Source organism: Trichechus manatus, unplaced genomic scaffold (assembly GCF_000243295.1).
Source record: "Trichechus manatus latirostris isolate Lorelei unplaced genomic scaffold, TriManLat1.0 scaffold00026, whole genome shotgun sequence".
Lineage (NCBI taxonomy): Eukaryota > Metazoa > Chordata > Mammalia > Sirenia > Trichechidae > Trichechus > Trichechus manatus.
The window spans coordinates 20,355,570-20,382,909 of record NW_004443962.1 but is presented as its reverse complement, the minus strand read 5'-3'; the positions used below and the strand labels follow the sequence as shown (position 1 = coordinate 20,382,909).

Here is a 27,340-nt window from a genome sequence, read left to right as displayed (position 1 = left end):
GATCTTGTGATTTGTTGATCTCCACAGCCTGTGAGCAAAGAGTCTTGCTCTTCAACCTGCCGATCTTGGGTTCACCAGCCCTGCAGCTATGTGAATTAGAAGACTGCGGTCTTGCCTTCTGATCTTGGGATCCGTTGATCTTCACAGCCTGTGAGCAGGAGTACTGCTCTCGGACCTGCCGATCTTGGGTTCACCAGCCCGGGGCTGCGTCAATCAGGAGAAGCCTCCATCCTGATCCATGGACTTGGGACATTCCAGCCTCTACAATCGTGTGAGCCATTTCCTTGATATAAATCTCTCTCTACATATATACATACACTTAACTGGTTTTGCTTCTCTATAGAACCCAGGCTAAGACACACACTCTCAATTTTTAATCCAGATTACTTCAAATCTTGAATGTTCCCAAGCTAGGCCCTTTGTTTTAAATGTTAGGCGAAGACTACCCATTATTTCTTGAGTGGAATACACAGAATTCTAACAGTTTTGACTAATAGATATTTTGTTAAGGACAAAAAATTAAATTCATGTTTGTTTGATATTCAGGAAAAACTCAGAAACATTCCAAACTCACTTATCTATGGAACTCCTCCTTCATGACTAACAAAAAGAAAAATTTGAATATACATTATCTATCGCCAAAGCACACTACTAATCATGGCCTGTTAGGTGATTTTAACACTGATATACAAAATACAGCATTAGGGTAGCTCTTTGGATCTTGTTTTCTTCTCTCTTATTGGGACTGTATTAAAGGTATTAAAAGCTAACTTTTAGGGTACTTACTAGTGCCATCTTCTGCGTTTCAGAATTTTATATGCAAACTACCTCATTTAATCTTGACAAATCTGAGGTAGGTGCTATTTATTATATTCTCTATTTTGTATGTGAGAGTATCAAGATCAAAGAGTATTAAAAATTTTAGAGGAAATTTAGATTATATATGTAGTTAACATTTGTACTTAAGTTTTACTACGCAGCATTTGTGAGAAAAAAGCCTCATAAAACCAAATATGTAGTATACAATTATAGTGTAGTTATTTTTTAAAAAATAAGTTTTGGTTAGATATGAAAACCAGCAGACATGGAGTCATCTTCTTCCCTTCAGAAAAATGACCTGAAAAATTGGGTAGCGTATCTACCGAGTTTCAAAAGGTCTGAATTAGGAAGTCTTGATTCCAGTTGGCCTATTTTAATGAATTTTGAGTTAGATCTTAAAGAAATATAAAAGTAAATAAAACATTATGAGTGATAATGACTATGTATAGCTGACCCGAAATACAGAAGTCAACACAATGCACTGTGTTCTTTGACATTTACCAGACATCACAGATCACTACCAGAACATCACGTAAGTTTATTTCAGATATAACAGCAATGTTAAAATTGACAAGTTTAATTCTTAACTGCATCAAGTAAACTTAGCCATTTAAGTATTTTTGAAGTTATTCCCTCCAAAAAACTGAGGGAGCTTTTCTTTTCCACCACCACACACCATGGTTTCCCAATAGTTCTGTTTTTTGGAGGACTTTCAATTGATGAGTAAACTGCCCTGGAGATATTTCACAACTTCCTTCCCCAAATGAAAACTAATCTGAACAAATTATATATTGCATAGATTTCTCTGCAGATTCTTTTCTCTAGAACCTAAATGCAATACCACACAGTGTAATTTTTACCTAGTCACCCCACAGTAAAAACTATATGTCCTGAAAAATATGATGGGCATATTCTGTGTTTTTACACTTAATACAATTATTGTTTTACCTCAAAGAAGATAATTTTTATCATATATCAAAATAACTCAACATGGACACTATTTCAGTATTTACTGACTCACAGGCATATGAACTAGGGCCCAGCTTCTACCTCCTCCATATCTCCCTCCTCCTCCATAAGTGGATAGAATTATTTAATACAAGTTTGATGTAGCAGAATTTACATTTACAACTTAGGTTAAGCCACTGACTAGTGTGGAAAAAAATTCTATAATGATAAGGAGCCTACACACTCATTTCAAAATTTAATTTTTTTCCCTCCTTAAATAACATGTACTTAATTGTCATAAGGCAGCTATTCTGTTTCCAATAACCACATTTAGGGCTACATTCATAGGACTGATTAGATAGTCCAGGTAAAATGGTTATAGAAATAGAGGCAGTGTCATCTCAGAAAACTCAATTTACACATCAAAATCTATTTTGATACCTGGAAGTTTAGAAAAAGGCTGAGTTCTCCAAAACTAATTATGCTTTCTGTAACTCAAGCACTCTTCTCTCAGCAAGAGCAAGCAGGTTACCCATGAAGGTTAAAGGTGCTTAATGCTAAACCTTCCTCCTAAGATTTGGACTGCTTAAGAAACCAATACTCAAGAAACCAGTGTGGTCTTTCTACATTTTTACTATCTTAAGATTACACCCATATATACTCATTCATCAACTATCTTCCTTTTCTGTATTATTCTTGGCACTCAATAAGACTGTTGAAGTCTATTGTACTTTCACATTCTTAGAACTTAGGATTATAAAATTGTGCATAAACATTCTGTAAAATCTTTTTGTCATTTAATGTTTGAAGAGATGAGGCTTTTATACCAGAATTTTATATAAGAGGATAAACATTATGAATCACTCTTCCTTTTAAAGTCAAATGACAGAAAATTCAAGCCCTATGTGCTGTTTTAAAGTCTAATGAGAACATTTGTTGGGCTATCAGTATTGGCAATGTAAAAAATTTAAAACATTGGAGACTGGATTATGACAATTTCAGATGTCTCCCATGTTACAGTAAGTTATCAACCCGTCAAAGCCATTTCCTGTATACCAGAAAATAATCTGGCATAAACCAGTCTGGTCAGTGGAGCAGGTCACAGTGACATTTGCATCAACACTTCTAAACTACTTTTCCTACAAGCATTATGTTTAACAATCCCACCCTTCTCCAAATCCTTAAACTCAACATTGTAGGCACAGAGTGTTAAGCAAATCTGGGATGTTCTCCAACAGATAAGCAATAGCACAGCTATGTTATTTCGAAAAATACTGTCTAGATAGTCTTTCCTATATAATCAAACACTTAGTGGCCACAGGTTTAGTTAGCAGTCTGCACTAGCTGACATTAAATGCATTTATTGTGCCACAAGTCCATCAAAGTTTCCTTTTAGGAACTTTTTAATATGTTCAGGAGAAAACACCTGCTTCAGGTTTACTTAAGGGTATTGACTTATGGAACATCAACTCCATTTTTAAAGTTAGACAAACTATTGTTTGGTTTAATGAAGAAAAAGGACCAGAGAAAAAAGTAAATCACAACAAACCTCTTTAGGCCAGTTAAAGGCCCTTATCTCTAGCTGGGACATTTGGGAAAAAAAAAGTAATCTCATCAGCCCACACTCTAAAAGTTAATGCCACTACTAACAACCAGTAGCAGGAAAAACGAACCTGCTAACAACCAGCCCACTCATTAGCAAAAAGCAATTTAACTCAAACACTGAGACCAAAATATAGAACACTACCTACCCAAACTGCCCCACCCACCCTCAACCAGCAACAGGAAGAAAGGAAATAATTGCTCAAAAAAAACAAAATAAGCTTAGTATTTCTTACAAGGATAACAATGGTCCAATTCCAGAGACAGTGCTCAGAAGGACTAAAGGTGGAGTGAAGGCAATGTCTAGGGATTAGTATCCCACAAAGTCTTTAAAAACCCAAAGTACCACAAACACACTAAACTTGTCTATGAATTAGAAAACAAGATATTGCTGCTGCTGCTGCTTCTTGTCTTTTGAAATATACAATATTTTGTAGGCTCTGCCTTTCAATGTGAAAGCAGGACATTAAAAAAATCAGCTAAAAAATCTAAAATTATTTAACACCCAAAATTTTGGGACCATATATCTGAACTGTGAAACTAAACAGATCTATACCTTTTCCTTCCTTCAATCAAACCATCTCACAAAAATCAGAAAACTAAAACAATCCAAACATGATTTCTAAAGTCCTTGAAAGTATTAAAACTTTTAGAGGGAAGGGGAAGAAAGAAAGAGAAACAAGGATGAGGAGGAGGGGAAAGCTTTAAAAGAAAGAGGGGGAAATCAATGGGCCTCTTTTATTTGGCGACAAGCAAGTGCAAGAAAGTTCATTTGTAATTTGTTCAGTTGTCTATCTTTTGCACATCTGCATTCTGGCCAGAGGGGACTTTGAGGTTTTTCTGCAGCACATGTGCATCTGCGGGCTCTATCCTCTTATAGTAGTTCTTCTTTGTCTCAATAATCTCAAAGCCAAACTTCCTGTAGAAGTCGATTGCTGACTCATTGCTGATCTGGACATGCCTGAAATATAAAGGGTATTAAAAAAAAAAAACTTAATATTTCATCAGCTTGAGTCTTCTCACAGATAGCCTCAAATCTGAAACTGCCAGCCAGTTAAAACTGGTGGCAGCCGGAATACAGTGGATGTTTCTTCAGACTCTCTTTATAAAATAAAATGTGCAATATTTCACATGTAATATTATCAGTAACCAACAAAAATTAAGTGTTCATTTCAGAAAATATTTTGATGACAAACTTACACTTTTAACCTAACTCTTACATTAGCAAGACAGTTGGCTGAGATTAAGAGGCTCAGTTACAGTGTTTACTCCTGCAATCAACAAAGGGTAAAGTACCCTATCTAGCATAGCATTTTTTAGTAGAAGGGGAGAAGAGATTCCTGTAATTAAAAATGGGTTAAATAACCATAGGAAAGAATCAAAGGCCATATTAACACTTGAAGGGGGGGAGGAAAAGAAAAAAAAAAAAAAGGATCTCAATCCCTGAATATATTCTCTTCTGATTAATAAAAAACATGCTATATTTTGAATAAATGATAATTTGGGCTTTCTCATTTCCTCCCAAAATAACATTACATAACTTAATCTCTCTCACTGACAAAGTGAAAATGACAATGACCTTAGTAGTTATATTATAAACAATCCATGGTTATGATTTCAGCCTTGGATCTTAATCCAAGGCCTCTTGTGATCCAAGTATCATTCCTGCTAGTCACCTCTCTGACTTTGATTATTAAGCTCTATGACAAACAGCATGGTCACTGATAGCCTTGAACAAAATACAGGGAATGCAAACAAACATGGTATGAGAAGTGTGCTATTAATAGTCTCAAATTCTGAAGACCTGAGCTTTAATCCTGGCCTCATCCCAGTGACTCTGGAGCTCCCACCCCAACATAATAAAGTAAAACAAGAATGAATTTTATTTGTTTCCTCATCTACTATTAAAATAAAACAAAACAAAAACAAAAAACTCCTGTAACAACTACTTCCACAGTGTTTCCAAAGAAATAATGAAATATGTGACCAGATTTTAAAGTTGCTAGTGAAAATTTGTCGCCAATTTATTAAGTTCTTTAGATAAGAACATCAATTCTTGTTAATTTTAGATAAAAATTATTTTACTTACAGATATATGTTGTCAAAAGTGCCATCTTTTTCACAGATGTTTAAGACATGATTTAACATTTTAGTTCCTATAAGACAAACAACAAATAAGTAACCCTCATAAAATCAACCTTTAATTTACGCATCTATCTGTTTATTATCTTACCATGTGTACTCATTGAGTATTAATAGTATTTATAAGGTACACACTGTTGTTAGTTGCCATTGAGTTGGCTCTGACTCATGGCAAGAAATTATCTCCCAAAATTTTGTTCTCTCTCTCCAGTAACTATATATGGTTAAAAACGATAGCAGAAAAACAACCTTTACATATGAGCCCTTCCAGGTAGCAAAAAACCAGAAAAAGCAAAATGGAACATAAACAAATCTGTAAAGGGCCTCCAGCTGAATTATGTTAAGAAATAAACACTAGTTATTTTTCACCTGGAGTCCCTAGGTGGTGCAAATAGTTAATACACTTGGCTGCTAATCCAAAGGATGGCAGTTTGAGTCCACCCAGAAGCACCTCAAAAGAAAGGCCTGGCAATCTACTTCTGAAAAAATCAGCCATTGAAAACCCTATGGAACACGTACAGTTCTACTCTCACACACCTGGGGTCACCATAAGTCAGAATCAACTCAATGACAGTTGGTTTGGTTTTAAAATTTTTCACTCAGTAAATCTTTCCCAGTATCCCTAAAAGGAATGGTTTTTGAGTTATTAGGGCAGGATCAGTAACAAACAATGTATTTGTTTCTTTGAAGAAGTAAAAACAAAACAAAACAATCAAATAATTTACCTATTCCTAGCCTTCGGTAAGGTGCCAGACATCCTAGTGTCATGATGTAAAGTCTCTTCTGATTCTGTGAATGATCCACCCGACAGCATACTGCACCTACTGCAATATCATTGAAATATGCTGCCAAGGAAAATATAAAGATATAAAGTCCAACAAATAGAACAACACATTTTATTTAATGTTTTCCTCCTCTTCTATAAAGACTAAATTGTTGCTATCAGCACTGCATTTTAACGGCGACTCTATGAAAATCAAATAACCTCAAAATCCCCTACACCGTCTTGGGAAGTTGAAACCTCCCTCTAGAATAAAGCTAAGAAGTGAAAACACACACAGGCACACGCTAAATAATAAGAAAAAAATTTCAAATTTCCTTTTTAAATTCAAATATTTTATTTTGATTTCTCCAAGATTTTTCTCAGAACCCAGACCCTCAATTCCTCCCATGTAAAATTAGACTAACGAGTATCTCTATCTGGCTCTAATACTAAAAAATAGGGATCAAGAACATGAATTGGCAAATGAAGGTAGGAAAAAAACCATATTATACCAAGTTTTGCTAGCTCGCCAACCTCCAGCACATCCTTGTAGAACTTGTCATTGTAGCTGACTGGAAAGATGACCTGGTTTAATCTCTTCAACTGCTTAATATTGTGTGGTGTCACATCTCCCAGCTCGATCCGGCTACTGGAACAAACCAAAATGTACTCAATAACTCAACAAATGAAGCTAATCATATTTTAAGGTAAACATATAAAAAAGGTATAAAGTTTTGTTTACATTATCAGTAAACCCAATCCTTTCATAGTGACTATCTTCCTATAAAGATTATCATTGATAAACAAATTTTGTCAGCCATTCAGTCCACATTCTACTTATAGCTTTCATACATATTATGTATTTAGGGACAAATATAGTACACAAAAATTACTAAGAAGGTTAGAATAACATTCTACAATACCAAAATGTCCCTTTTAGACATCTATAGACATTTATTGCTGATCAAAAAGACTGATGACACCTAGTACTGACAAGGGGGTGGCAAATGGGAATTTTACACCCTGCTGATGGGTATGTAAATAGATATAGCATCTCTGGAGGACAATCTACCACTGTCATGATGGACTGAACTGTGTCCCTCAAAAATATCTGTCAACTTGGCGGGGTCATGATTCGCAGTGTTGTGTGGTTGTGCACCATTTTGTAATCTGATGTGATTTCCTTATCTGTTGTAAATTCAGTCACTACGATCTAATAAGATGGATTAGCGGCAGTTATGCTGACGAGGTATACAAGATTGGATAGTGTCTTAAGCCAATCTCTTTTGAGATATAAAAGACAGAAGCAAGCAGAGACCCATGGGAACCTCATACCACCAAGAAAGCAGTGCCAGCAGCAGAGCGTGTCCTTTGGACCTGAGGTTCCTGAGCAGAGAAGCTCCCAGAGCAAGGGAAGATTGATGACACAGATCTTCCTACAGAGCCAACAGAGAAAGCGTTCCCCTGGAGCTGATGCCCTGAATTTGGACTTGTAGCCTACCGGACTGTGAGAAAATAAACTTCTCTTTGTTAAAGCCATCCACTTGTGGTATTTCTGTTAGAGTAGCACTAGATGACTAAGAGAACCACTATGTATTGAAATGCCTAAAAGTATATTCCCTTTATCCAAATAATCCTACTTCTAGGAATTTATTATAAGAAAACAATTCAAATATGCACAAAGAACACTTCTGGTTCAGAAGCAGAGCCATGGGGCAGTATTCAAAATTCAGATTCCTGGACTTCAACCCAGACCTTCAGAACCAGAATCTCTGGGAATGAAACAAGGGAATCCACATTACAAACAAACGACATCGTTTGAAAACTACCTATTAAGAATGAATAATGTATTTACAACGACCTCCAAACAAACCAACCAAAAAAAGAGTAGCTGCTGAGGCTGCTTATGTAAAACCAAACTCATGGGATTTAGTTCCTTGGTTTGGACGGTTTAGGGTCATGGTTTCATGGGACATCCCAGTTTACTGGCCTAATATGTTTAGTGCTTCTGTCCTACTTTCCCATGTCGGATTTATGTCTTCTTTAACTAGGTTACATCTCATTCACAGAACAACTCTCCTCTTTATTAAAGCATACCCTGGCTTTCTAATCGTTAAGGCTAAAGTAAAACGACATTTCGCCCCAAATCCTTTTCTGATGAAAATACACTGGGCTCCGGAGTCTCTGTGTGGTACAAAAGGTTAAGCACGTGACTACTAGCCAAAAGGTGAGCAGTGGCACCTTGGATGACAGTCCCAGTGATTTGCTTCTGAAGATCACAGCCATGAAAACCCAATGGAGCAGTTCTATACTCTGCATACGTGGGGTTGCCATGAGTCGGAAGTGACTTGACAGCAACTAACAACAATAAAATCTATTGGGTTCACTTCCCCACCTTCCACCACTTACATTTTTAAAAAAATCTGCAGACACTGTTATCCTGTAAAATACAGGATCCCTTAAAATACAAGAATCATATCTTATCTACACTGTCTATTATAACAATACTCTTTAATTTACTATAGTATAATATATAAACTAGGCGTATTATTTTAGATATAGCTTATATTATAATTAAATCACACTGTTTAACAACTACCCATTTCACTTGTTTTTTAAATGAAAGTCCTCTTTGTATTTTAAAAGTGATTGAAAAATTACGAAGTTTTATTATAGACAACAATAAATAGTAACTTAAGAACTTAGAAAGTCAGGCTTCTGAATTATATGTGAAAGACCTTGGGGCTTTTTAAATTTTAAGAATGATTTCTAGGTAATCAATCACCAGGCTTCAAGTATATTTAATTTTTAAAAGAAAGATAAAAACTAGTTATTTCTTCACTTCACACAAGAGGGAAAGGTGGTTACAGTGATGCTGCTGCTGTCGTTAGGTGCTGCTGAGTTGGTTCTAACTCAGAGTAATCCTATGTACAGAACAAAACACTGCCCAGTCCCACGCCATTTCACAATCGTTACTGTGTTTGAGCCCGTTATCGCAGCTACCGTGTCAATTCATCTCATCGAGGTTCTTCCTCTTTTTCACTGACCCTCTGCATTATGCTACATTGGAGCTAATAACAATTTAACTATAAAAAAAGCTTCCACTAGGGTAGGCAGATCAAGCCTATAAATAGGACGCAATACTTAACTCCACATCAGGGAACAGGCAGTTTATCTTTCCCTGCCTAAAATTAAAAAAATACATTTATTCTGTTTTTTAAAAAAAGTTCAACACCACAGAAATGACTTAGGAAGTGAAAATATTCTGAAACATCATGATCAAAAATAAGTTTGATGTATACAGTCTTCTCAATTTTTTTCTGTGCATGTATGTACGCACATACATTTTAAAACAGAAATGAAATACTATAAATATTGCTGTTGGGTTGCTATTTCAGAAAGAAATTAATCCAGTTTGACTATTACTAAGCTGCCAGACTATGCTAGAAACAAATTTTCAAAGTGTCTATTAAATGTAACTTTGTCAGCAAAATTCACCTTCAAATATAGTTTAACTTTCATTAACATGATACGTTTGACTGAAATGGAATACTTCTGTAATCCTGGTCAGTTAGCTCCAAATTATTTTAAGATGTGGATATTCTAAATATATCAGAGTAATATCATCTTGTAAATATAATTTCGCAAAGAACATGTAGTATTAAAGGCATAAACAGAACAATAAGTACACATGTCAAGAAAATGAGAACATAACTTCATTGTAAACCAAAAAGCTTCCTAGAAGTTTAAACAACCTCTAAATTAAAAAAAATTCCAAAGTTCCTACTAAAAAATAAATTTAAGAAGAGGTTATTATTGTTGTTGTTCTACTTTAAGTGAAAGTTTACAATTCAAGTTAGTCTTGCATACAAAAATTTATACATACATTGTTATGTGACCCTAACTGCTCTCTCTATACTGTGACAGCACACTCCTCCTTTCCACCCGATTTCCCATGTCCATTCAACCAGCTCCTGATCCTGCCCTCTCATCTCACCTCCGGGCAGGGGCTGCCCATTTAGTCTCATGTATCTACTTGAGCTAAAAAGCACACTCTTCACCACTATCATTTTATGTCCCATAGTCCAGCCTAATCTTTGTCTGAAGAGTTGGCCTCAGGAATGGTTTCAGTTCTGGGTTGACAGAGAGTCCAGGGGCCATGCTTTCTGGGGATCCTCCAGTCTCAGTCAGACCATTAAGTCTGGTCTTTTTACTAGAATTTTAATTCTGTACCCCACTTTTCTCATGCTCCATCAGCAACTCTCTGTTGTGTTCCCTGTCAGGGCGGTCATTGGTGGTAGCTAGGCACCATCTAGTTCTTCTGGTCTCAGGTTGATGCAGTCTCTGGTTTATTTGGCCCTTTCTCTCTCTAGGGCTAGTACTTGCCTTGTGACTTTGGTGTTCTTCATTCTCCTTTACTCCAGGTGGTTGGGACCAATTGATGCATCATAGATGGCTGCTCGCTAGCTCTTACGACCTGAGATTGCACTCACCAAAGTAGGACGCAGGACATTTTAAGAACAGAGGTTTAAAGAATTCTCTGTGATAAATTTTACTAGAATTCTTATGAACATAATCGTTGCCGTTCAAAGCATAAATCAGTTCTATTTCAAGAAATATTTGAATACCTATCTACTAGGCACCTGGAGTACAAAGAAGTTTACACCAAGTAGGAAAGACAGGTATATCCAATATAATGTGCTGGTAGTATCAAATGCACACAATGTACTAGAATGGAGGTGACCCTGGGAAAGGTTTTGAAGGATGACTAGGGATTTGTTACGTGGTTAAGACAAGATGCATTCTAAGAGGAAGATAAAACATGAACAAAATAGCAACGATGTATTCCGAGAAACATATAGGCAGTTTGATATGGTTAAAACATAGCTCCTGTGATATGTGGAAAGGGGGGGTGGTGGTGGAGAGGAAGTAAGAGAACCAATTTCATAAGGGCCCTGCACATCAAGATCTTGATTTTCTTCTCTGTCTACACTTCCTTGATTGATGATGCCATACAGTGTTAGTCTAATAGCTTTACTGTGGTAAACTCCCTAGACTAGAGCTCACTCCTGAACTCCAAACTACTATATCCAAAGCCTCACCTGACTGCTTCACCTCATCACTAGTAGACACCTCAAATTAAACATATACAAGACTGAATTCCTAACGTTTCCCCCCAAATCAGCTTCACCTGCAGCCTTCCTCATTTCATTCGATGGCCTCCCCATCCTTAGCAGCAGCTTACTCTCTGACCTCATTTAAGTATTTGTTCAAAGGATACAAGAGGGCTTACTCTACATACCTTTCCCCCCCCTCGTAGTAATTTTGATAGGCTTTTTTCAGGATTATGTTGACTTCAAAGAAAGTTTGGAAGTGTTCCTTCTTGCTCTTTAATTCTGTCAACGTTTGCCTCATATACTGTCTAGCTATGTAATTAGGAACATAAACATTTAGGACTGCTAGTTGTTCATGAATTGACCCTTTCATCACTTCAAATGTTCCTTTTTGTTTCTGGTAATACTCTGAGTTTCAAAGTCTACTTTGTTTATCAGTATAAGTTTCTTCTAATCAGTGCTGCATAGTGTATCTTTTTATATCCTTTTACTTCTTATTTAAAGTACTGTATTCCTCTTATGGAGCTCTGGTGCTGCAGTGATACACGTTCAGCTGTTAACCAAAGGTTTGGTAGTTCGAGTGCACCAGCTGCTCCTTGGAAACCCTATGGGGCAGTTCTACTCTGTCCTACAGGGTTCCTATGAGTCAGAATCAACACAACAGCAATTTTTTTTTTAATGCCTCTCATGAGCCCTGGTGGCTCAGTGGTTAAGAGCTCAGGCTGCTAACCAAAAGATCGGCAATTTAAACCCACCAACAGCTCCTTGGTGTAAGTATGTTCCAATAATTTTTTTTAATCAAAACTAGTGCCAAATATTTTTTTTTTATTTTATTGCTGTACTTTAAGAGAAAGTTTACAATTCAAGTTAGTCTCGCATACAAAAATTTATACATACACTGTTATGTGAACCTAATTACTCTCCCTATACTGTGACAGCACACTCTTCCTGTTCACCCCTGATTTCCCATGTCCATTCAACCAACTCCTGACCCTCTCTGCCTTCTGATCTCACCTCCGGACAGGAGCTGCCCATTTAGTCTCATGTATCTACTTGAGCTAAGAGGCACACTCTTCACCAGTATCATTTTATGTCCCATAGTCCAGTCTAATCTTTGTCTGAAGAGTTGGCCTCGGGAATTGTTTTAGTTCTGGGTTGACAGGGTCCAGGGGCCATGGTTTCCGGGGATCCTCCAGTCTCAGTCAGACCATTAAGGCCGGTCTTTTTACTAGAATTTGAGTTCTGCACCCCACTTTTCTCCTGCTCCATGAGGGACTCTGTTGTGTTCCCTGTCAGGAGTGCCAAACATTTCTGAGGTAAGAACAATCACTTTGAAGCAGTTTATAAATTATCTAAAGTGAAGTGACTGGAGACAATGTTAGATGGATGAAAACAATTGGATAGTACAGGGTGGGAATGAACCTAGTATTTTTATATTAATTTAACTCATAAGGAAAGAATTGCCTTTTATAACATGCTACTTTAAGAGCTGTTCCCTGGGACCAGACTTAATAGTCTCACTGAGACCGGAGGAACCCCGGAAAGCATGGCCCCTGGATTCTCTATCAGCCCAGAAATAAAACAATTTTCAAGGCCAACTCTTCAGACAGGGATTGGACTGGACTGTGGGACATAAAGTGATACCCGTGAGGAGTGTGTCTCTTAGCTTAAGTAGATACAAGAGACTAAACGGGCAGCTTCTGTCCGGAGGTGAGATGGAAAGGCAGAGAAGGTTAGGAGTTGGTCGAATGGACATGGGGAATCAGGGGTGGAAAGAAGGAGGGTGCTGTCACAATATGGGGAGAGCAATTAGGGTCACATAACAGTGTATGTACAATTTTATATATGGGAGACTAACTTGAAATGTAAGCTTCATTTAAACTATAACAACAACAATAAAAAAAGAGTTGTTCCCTGGAACACAAACTTAATGCATCATGTTCATCCCTTGATCACGCGAGCAGATCAAAATATCAAAAATGTCTGCAATGAAAAGATCTAAGAACAGAACTACTATAAGGAGTACTTCAATTTTAGGGGTAAAAGAACAGGAGTCCATAATGTCGTCTGAGAAAAGAATTACCAAGAAAGCAGGGAAAAAAGTTTGAGAAGCAGTGTCACAAAATCCAAGACTGCATTCCAAACCTCACCAGTTAAAATATCAGATTGTCAACTTGGAAACTACTTTTTAAATTAAGCATGTTACATAAACCATCCAAATTTAATAACCACCTAATTAATAAACCCCCAATGTGTGTGTAAATTTCAAAATCTGAGAAATCTGATGAGGAAGAGAGAGGCTGAGGATGGGCACAGAGAAGTGGAATATGCCATTTGAAAAAATATGCTATATGATCAGAGTGGATTTCACTTTAAATGTTACTCATTTCCCCCAAACAAACAGTAGAGCATGTTACATTATAACTTTAATATATGTGTGACATAACTAGTATAGAGAGGCTGTGACTCAACTTAAGTCTAACTCTGAAACCTGTTTTTTTAACCACTACACTGATTCTTGCTTACTTCAGATGAGAATTCAATAATTTAACAATGCAGACTATCTTAATTTATCAGTGGGTTAAGACCTCCACTCTGTAGATAAGACCCAAATTGCTGGCCTAAAGTAAAATCAGCCATGTGGTCACATCTACTTGATTCATAGTTTTCTGGTTTTGTTTTTTAAATTAAGTAGGTTACTAATATTTAAATCATAAGATTTTACACAAGGCCTAAATTTACAGCTTCTCTTGCTTTGCTCATTTACCTTATCTGCTTGGTCCCTGTTGGCACTAGAGTTTACTACCCTAGCTATAGAAAACTGAAGAGAGCAGTTATTAAACTAAGTTATTCTCTTAGCGCCAATAAATTCATGTAACATGGCTATTTTTTGTTTTTCGAACCTGTAACAAACCGAAAGACATCTTTATACCAAAGTTTTTGAACTAGGGATCTAAAATGGGGATGTACAGACTCTGATATAAACAATAAAGAGCAGTCCCAAAAGTGCCTATAGAAATTTGTACTAAGTCCTGGAAAACGCAGTGGCCTGTTTGCCTCTTTACAGAATCCATTAGCTATTAATTTGTGTCGCACCACAAATTAATCTGCTACTCAGTCAAATCTCATATAATCTTTGGTCTTAGAATATGGTAGTAGGAAACCTTTACACTTGGCTTATAAAGCAAGTGGTGTGTTGAAATGAGATGATGCATGCTTAAGTATTTAGCACAGTAACATCACATAGTAAGCACTCAATATTAGCTATTAAAGGTAATGCAAACTATGCCCATAATTTTAAAAACAAAATTTAGTGGCAATATTCTGAAAGACCACAAGATGGGGATATGACTCCACAAAAGTGGATCTTTCTTCGTAAAGTGTGACTTACCAAGTTATAAAGCAAAAAGTAAAAATCGAGTTTACAGAAACTTACAGCTTAACCATCTACACTCTAGACGGGTATTAAGTGCACCTTGGCACAAAATTTTAATTACTTGGTCACTTCTTAAGCAGAGTGTTTGATCTAGAAGGGATCTTAGAAATCACTGCAATCAATATTCCTTCATTTTATAGACATGAAACATAATGCTCAAAGAGACAAACTTGCCTGTGTTATATAGCCAGTTACCGATAAAGCCAGAATCAGGCCTATGTCTTCAAATTCCCGTTTTAGTGCTATATCAGCCACATCATACTCCTCAAAGGAGTCATCTTTACTCCTCAAGGTTATTTAAAAAAAAAAAAAAAAAAAAGAGATATACCTAGTTGGGAATACTTAACTGATGTGTAACAGTAAAAGTACATTTGCATAAAACTTTAGCAAGAATCAAAGGTCCTTTAGTAAAAATATTTCAAGGGGCTTAGTGAGTTGGTAGTTCTCCTTAGCTAGCAGTAATCTGCTGCTAAACTCTTGCCATCAAGTTAACTATATAAAAGGGTCATTCCTTTAACGTGTAAATTCCTTCGATCTAAAACTAAGCCCACTCAGAACTTATCAAAATGCAGCTTAAATACTAACTGCTCACAAGGCCTTAACCTATCATCCTACTGAGATTTATATCTCATTTCAACTATAATATGGTTTGTGTCCTTCCAAGGCATGATACTGCTGCATTGCTATAAGCATTTGTTTTCATACCTTACACCTCCTTTACTAATTTGCAAGACTCGGGGCAGGACCTCAAATATTTCAAAAAATTGCTAAATTACTTCTCAGTAAGTCAAGAATGTCTAGGCTCTCAATACAGCAACTGATGGGCTCTCTCGCATCTCACTTAGATTCAAGAGTAGGGTTTCTCAATCTCAGTACTGCCACTGTGGCCTGGCTAATTCTTTGTTGTGGGGGCTGACCTGTGCATTGTAGGATGTTTAGCAGCATCCTTGTCCTCCATCCACTAAAGGCCAGTAGCACCCCCTGTTCAGGTGACAACCAAAAATGTCCCCAGACATTACCAAATACTGGAGGTGGGGGGATTTGCCCCTAGCTAAGAGTCACTGTTTTAGAGGTTCAGCAAGCATCTCTCCAAGCTGTGTGACCGCAAGTATCAGAGGTGCTAAACGTATCACAGTGGTACCACAGAAGATAGGCCTGGTGATCTGCAACCAATTATTTGGTTGAGTACTAGAAGTGGTAAATACACACGGACACAATCTACTCAAGATTATAACCTAAAAAGAATCAAATTAGTCTTTGGGAATATTTCCCATGCTGATATGCATGTTCATTTAAAAGAGGTCCTTCTCAGCTATGGTCTTTAGTTTGCTATCACCTAATGTTGATGTTTTCACTTCCAAATCTCTGAATCCAAATCTAACTGCTTAATGGTGATCCCCACAGGTATCTCAGATTCAACAGTTCAAAATTAAACTCATTTTCCATAGGAATTAGCACATCCACTTCTATTCTCTATCTTTATGAATAGCCCCATCACTCATCCAATATAGAAATTTAAGATTAGTTTTATATGTACTCTTATATTCCATTTTAATCCCTGTTAATTCTGCTCCCCCAAATATCTTTTTAACCTATTCCTATATCCTTTCTTTTAGCACTATGGTTTAGGTCATCATTTCAGCTTCAATTCCAATAGCCTAATGAAGGGGAATAAAACTAGAGTCAAGGAGACAAATCCACCACAATGCAGTCAGAATAATCTTTTTAAAACACAAACCTGACCACTTTACTTCTGTGCTTAAAATCTTTCAATAGCTACACATGACACATATAAAGCTCTTCATCACATAGCTATGGCCACTGGTCTAGGCTTTTCTCTCCTTCACCTCCCTATCCCTCACTGTTTTTTAGTCATACAAAACTATTCAAAATTACCAGAAACCACCAACCCCTCTTTTCTCCTTGGCTCCCCTCTATCCCTATTCTTTTATCAGTAGACTATAGATATCACATCCTCTTTACAGAGCTATTGTGAGGATTAAATAAGAATTTACTACTGGCCCATAGTAAGCACTTCGTAACAGGAGTAGTCAGGGAAGTTTTTATAAAGGGTGAAATTTGAAGTGGCCTTGAAGATCAAAAGGATTAAGAAAAATATTTCAAGTGAAAGTAGTAATATAATCAAGTAGGCAAGGATAAGGATAATATTTTTGTGGGGTCAGTGAGGAAGTCACCCTAAAAAACAGTGGAGAACATGTACTTGGTAATTACATAAAAAATGAATATCATATGGAGGAGGGGTGAGGAGAGCAGGTGTTCAAATGCAGGAAGAAGAGCAAAATGAGGAAAGTAGTTTAAAAGAACAATTCAAATGACTCAAAAGTTTTGTTTGTTGGTGCCATTAAAAAGTTAGAGCCGACAGAGACCAGGAATGACAAACATGTGACACACATGCCACAGCAGTCATGGTAGGTATCAATAATCAATCATAGCACCCCCCTTCCTTTTTTTGCAATCTGAGAACTCATCAAAACACTGGCACATGAGTTAGAATCTTTGGCCTTTCCTACTCAGGTTCAAGTTATTCCGTTAAAGACAAAGACACCAAGGCCCACAGATCAAGGAACTTATCAGTAACCCCAACTGGTGGCAAACTGAACTAAAAAAGTGACTGCTTTTAATTCAATGTTCTTTGCATTATAGTAACTCTCCTTTATTTGGGTAAATTATGTTCTAAGTAAGAAGCTATATAGACTAGACCAATCACTAGAAAAAGATACCATGTTTCGAAAAGTAGAGGGTCAGTGAAAACAAGGGAAACTCTCAATAAGTTGGACTGACACACTATCACAACAGTGGACTCAAACATATCATATCAACGATCACGAAGATGGCACAGGACCAGTAACATTTTATTCTGTTATTCATAAGGTCACCTTGAGTCAGAGCCAACTCAACCGGCAACTAACAACAAACAACAATACAGACTCCACAGAGAAAGAAAAAACCCAAAATACTCATTTAAATATACCTTATACATTTATTTTCTGGAATGAAAAATAAGAAATGCTTAAATGCCCCCAAGTACAAAATATTTTCCTTGGTTATCCTTGTTTACAAGCTCCACCTGTAAAAACTTTTCTTTCAAATGATCTGGGTCCTAAACTATTAACACTCTGACAATAAATAATTACTAATATGAATGTTCCAATCCCATTTTCTAAAGAACATTATCCTTGTTTTGTAATTTGAAGTTAAGGCAATCAATATCCCAATTAAAAACTGGGTAAACTACACAAACAGGTAAATCACAAAGATATACAGTCAGTAAAAGTGGATCTGTCAACTTCACTAAATAATCAAAAGAAAAAAAAGGAAAGAAATGCCATTCCCAACTAATCAGCAAAGTAAAACTGGAATTAAGGATATATGTGAACATATATTACATGTTGAAAAATTTTGCGCTAGACTGATAACTTAAAGGTTGGCAGTTCAAATCCACCCAGTGGTACCACAGAAGATGGGTCTGGTGATCTGCTACCATTAAGATTACAGCCAAGAAAACCCTATGGAGCAGTTCTACTCTGTAACGCATGGGGTTGCTATGAGTCGGAATCAACTTGACAGCAACTAACAAGTCAAAACTAACTTGGCAGTTCTACCATAACACAGATGCTCAATGCACAGAACTCCTCCCAGACCCTTTCTCTGTAGCTCATTACCACCTCTGGCAGCAATGGCAATCATGTCTTCATTAAGTAAAGGTTTTGGGAAGTGCCCACCCTCCCCCATCCACTTCTGAAGAGCATTTTTATACAAAGTGACAAATATCAGAGCTTTAAAAAAGCAAGTAACTTACAATAAAAAAAAAAAAAAATCACTTCTACAGAATTATTCAAAAGAAATAACTAAGGATGCATGCCAAGAATTTTTATGAACAAGTATTCACTATAGCTATACTGTAGGTAACTGCTTAAAAACAGCATCAGCACTGATGGAGCCAGAATGTAAATTTCACTAGTCCAGGAAAGCAAATACATACTTCCAATTCTCTCTTCCCCAGTCATGGCAGAGTGATTGGATTATACCGTTTTAAGGCCCAGAGTGGCCTCAGAATCCTTCACCACAGAAGTATGAAACAAACTCTCCGTTGGTCCCCAAGCTGAAACATTTGCTACCTGGGAACTAACCAAATGCACCAACTAATAGCTATCCTACAGGACAGAGTAGAACTGTTTCATAGGGTTTCCAAGGCTGTAAAATCTTTACAGAAGCAGACTGCTACATATTTCTCCCACAGAGCAGCTGGTGGATTCAAACTACTGACCCTTTAGTTTGTAGCTGAGCGCTTTAACCACTGTGCCACTAAGGCTCCTAAAGTCATGTGTAATTTAAAATTTGCTAGTAGCTACAATAACGTGGTAAAAGAACAAACAAACAAACAAAAAACGCCAAAAAGTGAAATCATTTCAACATGCAATCAAAATAAAATTAATGAAAATTTTATTTTTTTTAACCTTTTTATAACAAGTCTTCAAAATCCAATGTGTATTACACTTACAGCAAACCTCATTTCATATGCTAATTTTCCTCAGAAACATTTGAACTCAGTGGTGTCAACTAGGGAAGTGCGGACTGCATGGGGCGACATCAGAGGGGTTGACACCAAAATGACTGTCTATAAAATTTTTGTGCAGTGTTTCAGCAGAAATTTATTTTTTATAAAAATAACCCTGTGGTTATAACAACGAAAACATTTTTCGTAAGCCCAGCTTACATGTATCAATATACCCACAAGGATAAAACTCTATGCTAATTTACTTTTTGAACCTTCTAATGTGCTCCGGTCAGAGCTATCATTATTACCCAATTACAATGATGCTTCCAATCATGTGACTTTGCCTGCAGATGCCACAAGCACATGCTGTTGTTTTCGCTGCTGCCGATGTTTTATAGTTGCAGATTTTGTTAAATTTTCTGGTGTTTAGCTACAATATTGTGGTAATTAGTATTTGTGAACCTGTATCAATAACTTTTTTTAGAATGAAATAGTAATTAAAGGAAAGTAAGAAGTGATATATGAGAATTATGAGTAACATTAGTACAGAAAACATTACTAAGGAAGAAGTCCATGGGGGGGGGGAGCGATATGATACCATGAATTACCACACTGGGTAACACCAAGCCTAGTTGATGCCACTGTTTGACCTATATTTACATTTCATGAAATTTATCCAAGTTATTCCAAACATACTTAAAACTGTCCAATAACTGACTTGGATTATCAATTAAAAATTTTTAATTGATTAAAATTCAAAATTCAGTTTTTTCAGTTGTACAAGCCATACTGCAACTGTTCAATAGCCACTTGTAGCTAATCACTACTGTACTGGCCAGCACAGGTCTAACACTTTGCCAACAAATTAGGTACTGAATGAATGTAGATAGAAAAGAATGAAAGAGAAAAGATAAAAGGGAAAGAGGACTGGTGACAGCACAATTATACAATTTTACAGCTATTAAAACTATAATCCATACAATTCTCATTTGTATAGATGGAAAGGAAGCTTCTGCAGGTTACTACTGGTATACTAATAACCAATATTACTATTGGTTATTATAGGGTTATGTTTAAAAAAAAAAAGTTGAAAGACCATCATTTGCTAATTTAGAAAATGTATTTCTTCAAATGGCACAAAACTAGGTGCCCTAGCTAATACTGGAAGAGAAATTAGGAGTCAAAAGGATTTCCACAGGCCAAAGGAGAGGATGTAGCAAAATGAAATTTAATATAGATATTAGTTTGGTCTGGCAAAAGCACTGACTTTGAAAGATATGGTTTATAAAGTCTGCATGAGACTTAGGAAGAGTTGACAATACAGTTAGTGTATGTAAAATTAATTTGACCATAACCGCAGTAACAGGACTACATTATTACAACAATGATGGTAGTAGGCCCATTTTCCCAGTCTACCGATCATGTCTAGGGTAATATTGACATAACAGTGGCAGGGATGTTTGAAATCATAGCGAACAGGGACTATATCTTGAAGTGATAGACTATTGGTTGTTGACCTTTAAAAGTCTCTTCTAACTCAGAGATTTTTGTCCAGGACTTTACCAAGAGTTGGCCACAATTTCAGGAAGGGGGAAAAAACGTCCCATCACTAATAGTAACACAGTCCGTTGTCACTAACGCACACATATATTCCTACCAGATATACTTTCTCAATCATACAATGATCCTAGTTACCGATATATGCAAACATCTCACCTTCTTCTGGTTTATGGGTTGATGTACTCAATCATCTACACATTGAAACATTTTATTTTTATTTACTTTTGTTTTATTTCTCCTTTAAATTAGGGCATTACATTGTTTTTTTAAAAAAACTGTGGTACAGGTAGGTTATATTGTATATAAATTCATCTCAACATAGCAAAGGGGACATTTAAAGTGCTTGTTAAAATCCTCCATCGCAATCAGCATCCCAAAAGTTATTGGTTTCACAGTGGCAAGGAGTATGAATCGTAGGTTTACAAAGGCTGCCGGGCCCTACTTCACCCTGATTGTTTATTCTGCTGACAAAAACAGTAATAAAACCTTATTTGCAACAAACAAACCTATTTTACTGAAATATAAGATGCATATAATAAAGAGTACAAATCTTGTGTACAGCTTGGTTTTTCAACATATGATTTCACCTGTGTAATCAACACCCAGATAAAGCATATTTCCAGTACCTCAGAAGACTCTTATGCTTCCCTTCCCAGTACATATGCTGTCAAAGTTAACTGTTAGTTCTAAATTCTTCAACATTAGTTTCCCACTGCAGATTCTTAAAATATAATTTTATTTTCTAGTAGCATTTGGTCAGAATAACTCCTTTTAATATTTCAGTTAGTAAACCACACTGTTCCACATACAATATTTATATTGCTGCCTCCTTTCCTGTCTTTACTTTGGCCACATGTATTCATATCTTTTTAAAGACATTTTTATTAGAACTAATTTACGCCTTTTTACTACAACTGAGGAGTAAACACATCAGTTCTGTTTTCTATTATGCTGACTAATTACATTGCCACTTCAGTCATGGCTGTCTGTGACATACCTTCTTGCTTGAGTTTCACCTTCTCTAGAGAGGAGCAACATATTAAAAAAAAAATCAGCTTACCATCCCCGAATTCAAGCTACAACGTCCCTTGTTCATAAAAACAAGCGACCTCAGTATAAAGGAAGCAACAATCTTGTAATACATGTCAAACCTAGACCTTTAAATACATGAAATAATTAGTAACTAGAAATTTACTATACAGGAAAGATAAATACGTAGGTTAATACAATGGAATATCCTAATGCTATGAATAATGAACATTAAGTACAAATATGAAGAAAAATGCCATAAAACAGTAAGTTATGAGTTTCAAAATAATAGAAATGCAATACAAACACGAATGTAAAATGTTGAATAGTAGACTTATTTAGAATTGGGAGTTCTACATTGTGTCTGATTTTAGATAGTTTATTTAAATTACTGTTCGGTTAGGTTAATATACATTAAAGACGCTTAGCATATAAAATCTCACACAAAACCATATAATCATGACCACTCTCTCATTTCACAAGCCTTTCCAAAATCAAGAGTCAGAACTGTAACAATGACCGCATTATGCTTTGTGATACAAGTCTTTGAACTCAAGGACCTTAAAATCTTTTTGACAATGTATATTGTCTTCATTGGACTGTACTAGACAGACTTAGAAGAAAAAAAATAAAGTCTCATCTTACCTGAGAGTTAGTTCATCTGGGATTATTTCTAGAAAACCATCTTAAAATTTACAGCTAAAGACACTTCTAGGCTCCCAGTCATGTCCCTCATTCATAAAAACAAGCAACCTCAGTACAAAGGAGCCAAGTCTCATAATAGATCTCAAACTCTAGACATAAGAAGTGATAGCAACTAGGCTGAAGGACTCTCCATTTCAGGTACAGCTTTTCTGTCATAAGGTACAGGGTTCAATAACTATGAATTTCCTCAGGTTTCCTCTAAATTTGGCCAGTTACGCATGCTGGAGAATCTGCCCCATCTGACTAGTAGGCTCTTACACGCACTCATTTTAAATAACAAGACAGTTGCTTCATGGGTATAATAATTGAAGATAGAATACGAATAATAGTGTTTAGTCTCATCTCTATTGCCAAGTTAGGTATCAAAAATAATGTTGCACCCTAGCAAGTCTGAACTAGAGCAAAGAATGTGGATCTAAACATCCAGAATAATTTCTTATTATCTCCCTTTTATTAATCTGTGGCAGTCTCACACTGGGAACTCTTTGGACCCATTTTAATTAAATAAGATAGATATGTCTGGCAATGAGAATACAGAAACGAATGAGACAGCACCCATACTCAAAATGCACAGCTTACTAGGAAAAATAAATTCTCCCAACATTATTTTGGATTATATATAAAATAGCCAAACTTCCTAGATCATGATCCAAGTGCAGCAAACCCTTCTATGCCCCTCAATTAGTTTCCTGATTAGAATTCTTTAGGACTTCATGTGAAATACAGGTATCCCCCTCTTTTGAAAAGTTCACTTTAAGCCGCTTCACCTTTACGAAAGACCTACATTAGTACCTGTTTTCGCTAACTGAAAGAAATCTGAAGAGGATTTTCGCTTTTACCAAAAAGGCGAAAAGCAGAAACAGCGTTCAGCATTTGTTTTCCAGTGAGCCTTTAAAGCAGCAGCACTGCCCAGCCACATCCAATCAAATGCTTGGTGTGGTATAATCGTAACATTCATAGAGAGATCCAATCCTTGACTTGTCCCCTGTGCATTTCTCTAACTATAGGACTCATCCTTTGCACGCAGTTAGAATAAATACCATTCTGTGGGATTCAAACCATGGCCCTTTAACCCAACCCCATGTGCCATTGCTAGCTAGGCGACGGGGGCTACCATCATCACCACCACCACCTCAGCCTTCCAGTGTGCTTGCCGTCTTCCCGATTCTCGTAAATGAAGCTACACTATACATACGTAATTTCTACCTTATATAGGTTGTGTATTTATCATATCATTCCTGGTTTTACTATATGCTTGTGTCATTTTAGGTTTTATGTGTTATTTGGTATGATTCGGTAGGTTATGTTTTTTGGTCTGGGACAGCTCAAAAATTTTTCCTATATAAATGAATGATAATTGCTTCTTCCCTTTACGCCATTTCAGCTTATGAAAAGTTTCACAGGAACGCCAGGAACTGTGAAAATTTCTTCATGATTTCTAATCTTTAAAGATTTTAAATACAAAACGTACAATTCAACATTAGAAATAATTTCCAATATTTAAAGCAAAGCCAGAGTAAGGAAACATATTACAGACCTGAGGCCAAATTAAACTTCCTTGGAACCTCTTCTGCGACCTCAAACACACACACACAGCTAATATTTCGACCTTGTTTTAGGCAGTATGAGATTACTTAGAAGACTGACATTTACAGTCATTCCTGAAAGGGCTATTGAATAGTTTGAAAAGCTCCACTAATTCAAAACATATTACAGTTCTTTAACTGACTTGCTGTAATAGAAAAAACTCAAGCATCCCAGAAAGCTTTTAACATTTACAAGCTTCCATTTCTTTTTCTAAGCAGGGTAGAGAAGGCAAGCTTCTAAACTGCTAATTCAGACAACGTTTTAGAACATTCACCGTGTTATGTAATTGATACTTTAACAGTATAAAACTTAATAAATAAGAAGACATTTTATTCAATTGGAAATAGTCGAACCAAAATATTCCTTAGTTTTATCCAAGAAGGAGAAATGGTAAAATACAGAAATGGTAAAAACATTAAACATCGCCAACCACCTCAAAACAGAATCGTAGTAACCAAGGACCCCCCTCACAGTACTGAGGGGCAATAGTAAACTACTGAAGCAATAGCTCCACCTACTGACCAACGACACTTCCTTAAACATTTTAGCACCTCAAGTCCACAGTGCTCGCGCTCTCTCCCCCTCCTCCACCCGCTCTGACCCAACCCAAATCCAGTTGAGTCACCAGGTCTTAATTCTCATCTCCAGGCTTTTTATTCCAATTCCTTCTCCCTCTAGAATGTTCTGCACGCCTCCCAATGAAGATAAAACTACCAGGTGTCAGTGCGGCGCCCAGTGTTGAGCCTGGATGTGGAGAACGACCGAGAACTCCACCTGGATTGGCGGGCCGGGCCCAGTCCCGCGGCTCAGCAGTCCTCTCCGGGCTAGGAGGCCGCGACGCCTCACAACAGCTTCTCCCTGCTGCCCCCCTCAGCCCACACTCGTCCTCCGCGCCGAGCTCCTGGGCCCCCGGGTCTTGTCTCCGCTGACTCTTGAGCCCGCCAACAGTCAGAACCTTGCCTCCGCCCCTCCGCGAGCGGGGAAACCCAGAAACCCCTCCGCCCGGCACCCCTCGTCCGCCCGTCTGCTCCTCGAGTCTCGCCCCCCGGGGCCGGCCTCCGCGGCAGCCCTTCCTCACCCTTTCATCTTCCCCGCCTGCTGAGGCCGTCGTTACCACCAATATCAACGCCGCCGTCGCCGCCGCCCGCAGCTCTCCGCGCCCTCAACTCGGCCACTCAAGCCCACCAGCCGGCCTCCTCGCCTAAGGCAGAGAACTGAGCGGGTGACGGAGGCCGCGAGAGGCGAGCACAGCCGTGTGTCTGCCGGGGCCGCTGTTTCTCCACACGTGCACACTGAGCGATACGCTCCCGCCCGCAGCCGCCAGCCAGACCCGCCGCCGTGCCGTGACCTTTCACCCCGCCCCTCTGCGCGCAGGCGCGCCTGCTGCCTCTCGCGCAGCCGCGTTGCGCGCCGCCGCGCACCGAGCCCCCATCCCAGGCCCTCCATCTTCTGACTGGGCTACGCCCTCTGACGTCACTCTTCTCCTCCCACTCCTTACGACACTACTTCAGGGGTTGGCATGTAGGCGCTGGCGATAAAATCCAGATTTTTCCACCCTTCTCTAGCTTCTCTCGCTTCAGCAAGCTCAATCTACCTCAACTCTGTTTTCAGTTGGTAGTCTCCAGAGTGACCTTCAAATGTTCTTGTCTTCTAATGGGATTTTATAAAGCGGGGGTAGTAAGTCTGACGTCCATGGGAAGCTTAGGTCAATGAGGCGTTTTTAAGACAAGTAAACGTAGTTAACAAGCGGCTGGATAACTTGGCATCCATCCAGCACGCTAGTTTTGGGATCACGTGATTGGCTCAAACCTTGCGGCCTGGGATTTTACCGGCAGGCCCCAGAAGGACGGAACGCCCTCGCCATTTCCGGTCCCTAGATCGTGGCGTGAACGTCACAACCTTGGCAATGGACTTTAACCCTTGCCACCCATGTCTCCTACGTTGCACTTCACAACACAATCTTAGTGAAATATTTTTTTTTTTCTTTAACCGCAGGAAATTAGTATTCAAACGATCTGCAAAGATACAGGCCCCCGAAATAGAGCGGCAGGGCGGGGCTGTAGGTCACGTGACGGACTAGACCCGCCCTCCCCGCAGCTAAAGACTTCCCCTCCCGCAGTGACAGAGCCTCTGGGTCGGTGGTCCGTACTGGTCTTTGCGCCTCGCGCCGGGCAGGTGAGTGGCGACGGGTAATCGGTGACTGATAAGGATAGGAGAAGGGATGCGAAGCAAAGAAAAGGGGAAATGTGAACGGCGGCCTTCAGTGCCCGGGGCTTTTTTCCCCGCTGTCACCCTTATTTCTCCAGTTCTCCTGATCCCCTTTCCCCACTGTGGCCGCCTCCACTACCTAGGGGTTGCGATGTCCACCTTCTTCGGGGTTGGGGACGAGTGCGGCCTTATGGTTTACTCTCGGGAGTCCTTGGGGCTTCGGGGGTTGGGATTCCTTCAGCCATTCCCCGGGGTCTGCCATAGCCGCCGGGTCCCATTACCCAAAACCCATTATTTGGCAAAGGTCCCGAATCGCCTTTACTTTCAGCCTTGGCTGGGGAGAGAGGAGAGAGGAAAAGCCTGGAGGCAGAGGCGTCTCCGGTGAGACAGGCTTGGGAGGGAATGTCACTGATACACGGCTCTCACTGCAGAGCCACTGAAGAGCCTGCTTCTGAATGTGCTTTCTCTAATTCTGAGGGTTTTATCTGCCATCCCTGCAGGAGAGGTTCTGTAGGTTTTCACGTGCTTTGGGTGGGACTGGAAGGATAAAGGCAAGTTTTTATGTTTTTTTTCTCTGCTTTTATGGTGCAGGCAGGGAGGGAGGACAGTTAAAAGAATAAAGATACACGAGCTTCAAAACAGGAGCCGTGGTGGCGCAGTGGTTAAACGCTCGGCTGTTAACCTAAAGGTCAGCAGTTGGAACCCACCAGCCACGCAGCCGGAGAAACATGTGGCAGTTGGCTTCTGTAAAGATTTACAGCCTTGGAAACCCTATGGGAGAGTTCTACTCTATTCTGTAGGGTCGCTGTGAGTCGGAATCGACTGGGTGGCAACGGGTAGCGTCAAAACGGGATGATGGTAATGCTAATGCGACAGCCTGAATTGAATGGAGAGGTGTTGAAAGATAG

The 27,340-nt window shown here is 38.4% G+C and overlaps 2 protein-coding genes across 5 annotated transcripts in view; one reads left to right on the top strand and one right to left on the bottom strand.

The window, feature by feature from the left end:
* Positions 1-282: 282 nt before the first annotated feature.
* On the bottom strand, positions 283-25,561 carry NAA50 (N-alpha-acetyltransferase 50, NatE catalytic subunit). 2 transcript variants are annotated; one of them, XM_023728865.1, is made up of 5 exons: positions 25,303-25,561; positions 6,787-6,923; positions 6,237-6,356; positions 5,459-5,525; positions 283-4,330 (listed from the first exon to the last, which is right to left on the bottom strand). In XM_023728865.1, the coding sequence occupies exons 1-5, from the start codon at positions 25,308-25,310 to the stop codon at positions 4,153-4,155; spliced, it is 510 nt and encodes a 169-aa protein (XP_023584633.1). In that variant the 5' UTR covers positions 25,311-25,561; the 3' UTR covers positions 283-4,152. The 2 variants fall into 2 exon arrangements, with proteins under 2 accessions (XP_023584633.1, XP_023584634.1); XM_023728866.1 differs by having other exon boundaries at positions 6,787-6,920.
* A 678-nt stretch (positions 25,562-26,239) lies between these two features.
* Positions 26,240-27,340, top strand: part of ATP6V1A (ATPase H+ transporting V1 subunit A) — a 67,782-nt gene continuing 66,681 nt past the window's right edge. For all 3 annotated transcript variants that reach the window (XR_002823618.1, XR_002823617.1, XM_004373676.2), the window contains exon 1: positions 26,240-26,399. The gene's annotated coding sequence lies outside the window, so the exon portion shown is untranslated. The remainder of the gene's footprint in view (positions 26,400-27,340) is intronic.